At 40.6% G+C, this 9,294-nt stretch overlaps 1 protein-coding gene across 2 annotated transcripts in view; it reads left to right on the plus strand.

The window, feature by feature from the left end:
- NBAS (NBAS subunit of NRZ tethering complex) overlaps positions 1-9,056 on the plus strand; it is a 230,899-nt gene extending 221,843 nt beyond the window's left edge. For both annotated transcript variants that reach the window (XM_060233719.1, XM_060233728.1), the window contains exon 52: positions 8,225-9,056. In XM_060233719.1, the coding sequence (XP_060089702.1) occupies positions 8,225-8,500 (276 nt within the window). In that variant the 3' untranslated portion in view covers positions 8,501-9,056. The remainder of the gene's footprint in view (positions 1-8,224) is intronic.
- Positions 9,057-9,294: the final 238 nt, after the last annotated feature.

The following is a 9,294-nucleotide window of genomic DNA, read 5'->3' on the forward strand; positions in this document are numbered from 1 at the left end:
GGCTGCCAATTGTGTACCGGATTTGTTACAAGGTGCTGGTTATTACCTTTAAAGCCCTATATGGCCAAGGACCTGCCTACCTTAGGGAACGTCTCTCCCCATATGTTCCCCAGAGGGTACTGAGATCTGATTCTCAAAATCTATTGACAATCCCTTGGCCAAAGGAGGCCAAACTGAAAGTTACAAGAGAAAGGGCCTTTTCGATCACAGCTCCCCACTGGTGGAACCAATTACCAGAGGAGGTGCGGGCCCTGCAGAGCTTTGCCCAGTTCCACAGGGCCTGCAAGACTACCCTCTTTCAGCTGGCTTTTTCTTAATGTGGAATCTATTGTACCATCGTCACGAAAAATTGTAAGATGAGTAACATCGAGACTGTAGCACCAAATTAATTTGGTGGAACTGAATTTGATGGTTTTAATTAGATGGTTTTAATGTAATAGTATATATAAGTGAGTTATATGTTGTGTAAACAGTTTGCTTTTATCATTGTAATGTTTGTATTTTATGTTATGCTATGTGAGCCGCCCTGAGCCTGCTTTGGCGGGGAGGGCAGGATACAAATTACCGATGATGATGATGATGATGATGACGACGTCAAGACTGAACTGGGCCTGTGAGTCTTTAGCTTTAAACTGGGTAAATAAATTATAGCCCTGTTAACTGACATCTGACTTTGAATTGTAAGGGGTCTTTTATCCTTAGTGCAAAAGAAGCAAGATCCCATGTGAAATGAACCAGAAAAATCCAAATACTAACTGCAGCAATGTAGACCTTAAGACAACAAGGTTCATTTCAACTTAAAAAATCAAATTACTCAGTAGTTTCTCATCCAAAAGAACTAGCCCCCAGAAAACTCAATAAAACCTAACAGATCTGGCCTCAATGCTAACTCCTCATATCATTACAAATTATGATAATCTGACCAATTTCCAAGAAGAATATGACAACTGAATGTTTCTCTTCTAATTGGAGTAGTCGGGATGAAAGAGTTACAGCAGCAATTTTAGGCTGAAAAAGAGCAGCGAGAGAGAGGCCATAGACCTCCTCCTCCCTATTGCAGAGCTCTTTTTCTACTCTTATATCCTTTTCAGGGTATCCTCCCTCTCATACCGCACCATCATCCTGGCAGGTTTTTTTAATCCAACCAGTTCTGGATTTTCCCAGTTTGTTGTTGAGGGTCTCCCCGTAAAGACATGTCGAACTTGGTGTTTAAGGAACATATTTACTGTAGGCCAGGCATATGTCTCTCTACAGATAGAGTGACCACACAAGAGGATTTAAATGCATGTGGGGGGGGGATGGTATGTGATTTTGACATTCTAGATGAGACTTCAGGAAATTAAATTAATCCGCACAACCTTATGGATTCGTTCAACTATGTAAAGCATTGGATGCCAGAAAGACCCCTGACCAACCTCTCTCTGTGTCTCTCAGTTTCACTAAATCTGACCCTGATTTTAGGTACTTACGTATATCAGAGTACTTGAATCATTAAACCTTCAGAATCACTATCGATGCAAACAAGATTTTCCCTCTAGAAGGCAAAATGTGTCATTTCTCTTAAAAATCAAAACCAGAATGCTTATGCCTCATTCATGCTTTGTCTCTCTTTTCCCCGAAACTTCTTATATTTACAAAGAGAATTCAAAGAAAGTATTCAAATTCAGATTATAAATAAAACTTCTCTTGCCTCAATTGTTCTTGGCTGCTCTGACTTTTGACTTTTGTTAGTACCAAATGATATTCTGGGATCCCTGCTCAGGGTTGCTACAAACAGAACAAGCTTTGCCTAGGTCTGATATGGAGCAAACACCAAGACTAAAGGGCCCGCATTTTTTGAATTATGTCCCGGAATTCCTGCTAACATTTTCCAAACAAATTGAAAAAATTCTCACCAAAGTGCCAGGCCTGATCCTTAACTCTGCTGGCCGCTGGACCTGTAGATTTGTTATATACATCAAGGCCAGCTGAATTCCGTAGCCTACCATTTGTCTCTTATGGTTCTTTCCTGGCAAATTCATTTCTGCTTGTTTGCCTTATAGTGGCCTTTAGTGTCCTAGACAGTCATATGCTGAATCAAGCTGATGCCCTCAACATCCCGAACAGAATATTCATAAAAGCACACAGGCCCTTTTATAACATATATAGTCCCAGCAAGCAGTCATAGGGCCAGTTTTATCTAGTTTTATCCAGGTAAAGTGTTGCCTAAGGAAGACTGAAGGGAAATTTATTGTCTCTCCCCCCCCCCCCTCCCTGGGATTGTCTCAAAAAGATTATGTGGAAAAATCAGTCATCCTGGTGTTTCCATTCTAATTATCCAATGAGTATGATGTAACGTCAGAAAAATTACTTATTTTTTCCCCATTTTAATTTTTTAAAATAAGAAATAATTGATTTCAATACATTAAAATGTGGCATAGAAAACAAAGAAGAAGAAAAAGAAAAAATCAGAGTACTTTAAATTACAAAATATTACAGGAGAATATTACATTATGGCTGATACCTTCAATTGCATTCCAACTAAGTAACAATGTCCTTGATGTTATGCTATACAAAATCTATGGACTTGCAGTATATATTTAAAGGCAGCAAAATTCCTCAAAGGCTATAGATGGAGAGTACAATGGTTTGTGAAGACAAGAATTCAAATGCAGAATGCCATGTTTTGTCAAAGTCGGTAGGGTAAATTTCAGAGTTAGATTTTTTAAAATTGTCAGTAATTTTCTTTAATCTCCCCAATAATATAATTCTCCTAGATTACTGATCAGAAATCACTGACTCCACAATTGGCCTGCCAGCTGTCACCCTGCCGGCAGAGCCCACCTCCTCTCCTTCCCATGCACACTTCGCTGCTTGGATGATGATGTGGGGACGTACCGGCCTTTCTGTGAAGCAGAGGTGACCAGGTGATGAGCAACCATCTTAAGGACATTGGGCAGCTGGCTGGAATGTCGCTTCCCTTTCCTGCCCGGATACTATCAGAATACTCCGCCTCCCCCCGCACAACTGCTTGAGCTTCTCAAAACCTTTAAGTGGTGCCTGGACCCACAGGCAGCAGCAGCCTGCCAGCAATCAATGGTGGTGCTCCAGCACCTCCTCCTGCTGCCAGGCTCCTGGCTGGGAGCCTACTCCAGTAAGCGGGTGGCCAGCCCAGCCTCCTCTTTTCCTCTTCTGAACCGGCAGGAATGTCTCCTCAGAGGTCCCGCCAGCCACTGCTTTCCTCTCCTATAATTAGTGCCCTGGCCACCAGCTATCCAGGAGGACCACGGCTTCCCCTCAGACCAGATCACCCCAACTCCCTGCCCCACTTGCCACAGACCTTACACTGGAAGTCCAACTGACAGGCAGTAGCCAGCTGGTGCTCAATGGCTGGCCTCCCGCATCTCCTCCTGCTGTTAGGCTCCTGGCTGGGAGGCTGCTCCAGTAAGCAGCCAGGCGGTCAAGCCTCCTCTTCACTTCTGAACTGGCAGGAGCATCTCCTCAGAGGCCCCATTGGCAGCTGCTTCTTTCCTCTCTCCCCCCTCCACCCACTTCAAATGAGGTTCACTTCCTGAATCCAACACTCTCTCCTCAGGTGATGGAGAGGAGTTTGCCTCTGTCTAGAGCCCGTTGTATCTATTTCCACAACAGGCCTTATTACCAGTATAAAATATTCCCAGATCTGTTGATACCATTGTTATAAAGTAGGAGGGAAAGCAGCTTTCCATTTAGCTGCAGCCAGCAGTTTAGAGAGTAGGCCTTTATAATGACCCAGGAATGTCTGTCCAAATATTTATCAACACAGGTTCTGGTGTAAATTCTTGTAATCTTACCTATGTTGTTTAATACTTGTTTCCAAGAGGGTACCAAAATGGGACATGACCACTAGCAATGAACATAAGTCCTGAAACCTCTGCATATTTTCCAACATTGCGGAGAGATTTTTTTTTTTAATAGTGTAGTTTTTGGGGAGTCAAGTACTAAGAAACGGAATACCTCAGCCAGATGAGCAGTACTGCCTGATTCCTTCACCATGTTCAGATTGTATCCAGTTAGAACCACATTAGAGCTGCCTTCTAGTGCATAGAGAGATATAATTCATTTTTACCTTCCACCATTTAATTTTGACCACTGGTGTGTAAATTGTGATAGGTGATTTTTTAAGGCAAGGATGATCTATTAAGAACTGGAAGGAAAACCTTTAAATCAGTACTCTGCCCTGATTGTTTAACTGGATTTTTTATTTGGCTCATTACTGTAATTACTGTTTGCTCTGTGTAAATCTACAAAAATGAAGGCCAAGAGCTCTGTAAGGTAAATGCTGGTTTTCCTACTAGGAACCTTAAAATATAATAAGTAATAAAAATTGCAGTGAACGTTACATTTTTAAAAGAGGTTTTTGTTTTGGATGTTAATGTTCTAATGCTTTAGTGATAACACTGAATCTGTGGGCATTATTCTGTATTTATTCAGTGTGCTGAGAAATCTTGAGGGCCTAAAGTTTAGGCTCTCCTGACAAGAGGTAAAGAAAATTGGAATGGATCAAACAAATAAAAAATACAAAGCTTCTGGCTGTTCTCTTGTTGAACTGCAACTAGCAGTCTTTTTTGGGAGTTAGTGTTCTTAAGGACTCGAGAGAGTAAGAAACTAGGAAAATAGCTAAGAGGGAAAGATGAGAGTGAAGGTATACAAATTGCCACAGTGAGGATTCTGTCCCTCTGTCTGGCTACAGTCCCCTTTGTTTCTGGAGAGCCCTTGAATTCGGAAACAGGGCTAGTACAGCGATAGTCATCCAGTATGAATCACATCTCTTCTCTGTCTTTTTAGTTCTTACCAGCATGACTATTTGATGTTTGTCCCTTTAAATGAAGAAATCATTTTGGCAGCACATTTGAAGGGAAGAAGGGGATAATTCTTTATGCATGGGAAGGATGAGATTTTATTTAGTCTATGAAGATGTATCTGAAAGTCAACCTTTACTCTTCATATCAACCTTTACTCATTTTCTTCCTCCCCCCTGCCCCTCTCTAATCTGGGCCTGGTTTGGATTTATAGTGGAACCATACAGTAGTTACCTTGAGCCAGCCATTGTGGGATTGTGTATGTCCTTCCCTCTGCCTTTCCTCTTTAGAGTATAAATTTTCCCTGACCCCTTCTGCCAGATTTCAGTATTTGTGTGTGATCATTGCCGACCACATTTAGAAAGAAATCATTTTACTTGGGTATCACAAAGTGAACTCATATCCAGTACTTTTATTGAGTAGGCAATGATCATGCATGACACTAAGCCCAGGAAGGGAAAGTTTACAATCTCTCAACTGAGCCAAGAACTCTTAAGATCTGGGGTATGATCTGACCAGCCCAAAAAACTATGCTAGATACCATTGGACTTATATATGTATGAAAGACATATAGGTCATTTGCTGTAGTAAGAAGGAATGATGGGATAGTGAGTGAAAACAGTAGCTGGATCCAATCCCTAGTTAGGTTATACTGCTTTATCATAAGTTGTGTGAGTGGAATTAATAGATCCATTTTCAAATAATTGTCCGCTAGGAAACATGGAAAGACATGCTGATGAACTGAGATTTAAATTCCATCTGGTCTACCCCACCCCTTACAAAGTCCTTGGCTTATCTCACTGGTCCTCATTCCATATTGAATCAAAGCCCACTGACAACACAGTTTTATATTTGCTTACATTTATCCATTTTCATATTGAATTGAAACTTAAGATGACCTTACTGGTGGATGGTGGTATCACTTATGATCATGGAGTATGCTGATAGAGGTTTGGGGTTGTATCCCACAGACCCATCCCACTAATAGAGATAGTGTTTGAATTTATTTATTTATTTATTTATTTTATGACTTCTATCCCGCCCTTCCCAACAAGTGGCTCAGGGCGGCTTACAACGCAGGAATCTAACATAAATAGAAATTAAGCATAAAACATTTAAATTTAAGCATTAAACCATTTAAAACATTGAACCATTTAAAACATTTGAAACATTTAAAAGTTGTATTGGCAGATTTTAATTGTCATTCTGCGGGTATAGTTTTAACATTCTCCCAAGGAGAAAGGAGGACTAAAATTGCCTTAAATAAATACATTCCTTCAGTAGAAGATTTCCATTTATTGCAAGATGCTCTTCATAGTATCTTGTATTGTGGGGAAGTTCCTTCAGCCAGAATTCAACACCTCCTATCGCAGAGCAGGTCTGCAGGATCCAACCCTTTCATTTGTCTGGGTTCTGACACAAACCAACGATGACCTGCTATCAAGGACTTTGAAACAGACCAGCCAGTCTTTAGGTTTCCTTTAAATATTCCCCACCGCATCCTGTATTGCTTAGATTGTGATGTCTTCAAGGTCAGGAGCCCATTATTTCTGTCCAGTTGTGGTTAGTCACACAGATCAGGTTTGCTAGGGCAGGCTATAGTTCTAAAATAAATAACTTTTCACTGTTGAGTCATCATGTGCCTTTGAACCATTTCTGACAACCAGGGAAGGAACCAAGGCACTTTGGCTGATGTGTCACATTAATAATTCTTCCTGCTGTGACAGCCATCAGATTACAGAATGTGACCACATTCTGAGGAGCAAAGATAACCTTTTTTTTTAAGAGTAATAAACTTCCTAGGACAGTCATTCGGTCTTATCAAACATAGCTGTATAATTGGTGTTTAATCTGCTGAAGTTGCTCTCACAAAAGAGTATATATAGCACTTACAGTGGGGGCTGGCTTTTATGTTTATTTTAATGGTCTGTTCATTAGTTTTTATCTGGAGCCTGAAAGCATGAAGTGTTTTGCGCTATTAAAACAGTGTGGTATTCTACAAGAGTGCCTTGCCAAATCAGCTGATGTTATATGAAGTGTTCAATGGGTGCGTATCATAACATGCCATACTTGTTTTTGATTGATCACCTCAGTAAGTTCGGCATAAAGTTCTTGCACTTTAACAGTCTCCACAAATCACTTAAGTTTGGAACACTTGCAGATCTGCTATATTTGGTCGAAGCCAACTTTAGTGCTATAAGCAGACCATTGGTGAGCCACTGCTGGCACAGCCACTCATGGGATTTAAGTAGAGATCTTGTTCTTTCCACTTGCATCCTAACTTTTTTGCAAATTGGCATATATGGACCCTCATGCTTCATAATGATGCTGAGGGATAGTGACTTGTCCTTTGCTACCCAATGAGCTTCATGGCACAACTGAGATTTGAATTTGGGATTTCCTGATCGTAAGTGGACTGTGTTCACTACAACACCATCCTGCGGGGTCTCTTTCATAAACAGTATACTTTTGTGATGTGACCAGTGAATGCTACGTACATACTGTGAATTCTGCATCTTCCGATGAAGTTGTGAGGACTGTGTACAAATTGAAGGCATCATTGGGGAATTTTACATTACCTTGTTAATGCATGGTTTTTTCAGCTGTTTCAGTAACATATACTGGGAGCCCACCAATCTCATGAATGAGAGCATAATGCACATTATTCATAATTCTCCTGGTATGTGCATTTTCTCTAAGGAAAAAAAGTATATTGTTGGACCAGTGTGCACACTACCTAGTTGACATTGTCCTCATGTCTACAATCTCTGTCATCCCTTCAAGATGGTGAATATCAGTTTGGCAAAATGTGAAATCCATGGTTCATATTCTTAGTTTGGGCACATTCACATGAAGGAAGAAAGGCTGTGTACCATCAGTGGTAGTCAGGAAACTCTCCATTAAACTCAGTAACAGTAACACATTAATACTGATGCTGGCATCTTTTCATTCCTTTGCCTATTTTTGTTTTCTTCCCCAGATTGAGGAGATTTAGTAGAAAGTGGAGCAAAGTTGATTCTACCCTACAGTTCAACAATAGAAGTCACTTGACTGCCACAGACACAATGTTCTTGTCACAACAGCCGGAATAGATTACCTGAGTTTGGAATGTGTTGTATTCTGGCACAGAGCTCACTAATATATTGAACTAATTGATTTCTGGATAGACAGCACAAACTGGTATAAGAGACACTTGTGAGTCTAGACTAAATGGTTGATAAGGGGCATTGCAACAGATCATTTGTATGAAACATAACATGTGCTAACTTCTGCTGCATCGCCTCCTCCTTCTTCCATTTTAGCTTTCTTAAGCACAACAGAACACCCACGCATCCCTGCTTCAAAACTAAAATTAGATTAAGCAGTTCTAGTAATACTGCTTCATTTTGTTGTCATTTTTGTAGGTTGATGATTCCAACTGTGATTCTGAACTCCTTTCCTTGCTCTTGGATGAGAAGTTGGTAGTAAACTGCATCTCCACCGTCATCTACTCTCACCTGGTTCACCATTTGCTGGCCACGCAAGAGGAGGGGCGCTGGAATATAGAAGACATTGCAAAACAACTGCAAGAAGCGGGCTGCCATGCAGAGGCTGGATCCCTCTTGATGGCCTACAAAGGGACACATCCTGCACTCCGCACCTTTGGCACAGCGCTGAGTGCAATGAAGCACTGGATCTAAACAGCAAAGCATTTCAGATTATATTTACTAAAGGATGTGCCAGAGCCATGCACTGCTCATCTTGGCCCTCTTTGTGATAGAAATGAGCCTACAAAGCTATTGTTGAATGGACATATTATCTCTGCACTGCATAAAGGGTTAACATGTGCATACTTAAATACTTCCTTGTAGCATTTCCAGTCCTACCAGTAACTCTTGTTTATATGTACAAGAAAAAAGCTCATGTTCAAAGGATGCAATGCCATTGCTATAATGTATGAATGATATTCATGTAGAACAATGTTTGGCAGAATTATTAAGCCATGATTACACTTTCAACTCATGTAAAACAATGTTTGGCAGAATTATTAGTCACGACGCACACTTTCAGCTCAGGATAAAAGTATAAATATAACTGAAATTAGAGGCAAATAGAACTGACTGTCCCACTCAAACAGAAGTGTATGAGAAGGCCCACTGAAGAAATCTTTGTGAGTTCTGAAGGCACACTGTTTTGGACTTAATTTATAACTCTAATACTTTGCATTATTGAATTAAAGCTTTTCTTTTCAATTGGCTTGGATGTAAATTTTCGTGGCTTATTCTCCCCAAAACAGAGGGCGTGAGTTCAGATATCATGAGGAACCACAGTTTAATTAAACTAACCGGGGTGTATTTATCCCTCTACAGACTTTATAGAGTGGAGCTTTTCTGCTTCTCCCCTCCAACTGCAGTTCACTGACCCTACTGAAATTTATTCCTGGGGGTCAACAGTCCCTAAGGACTAAGGCAAAATGAGGGTCTGCATTGGGAGG

This window comes from Heteronotia binoei, chromosome 1 (assembly GCF_032191835.1).
Source record: "Heteronotia binoei isolate CCM8104 ecotype False Entrance Well chromosome 1, APGP_CSIRO_Hbin_v1, whole genome shotgun sequence".
NCBI lineage: Eukaryota > Metazoa > Chordata > Lepidosauria > Squamata > Gekkonidae > Heteronotia > Heteronotia binoei.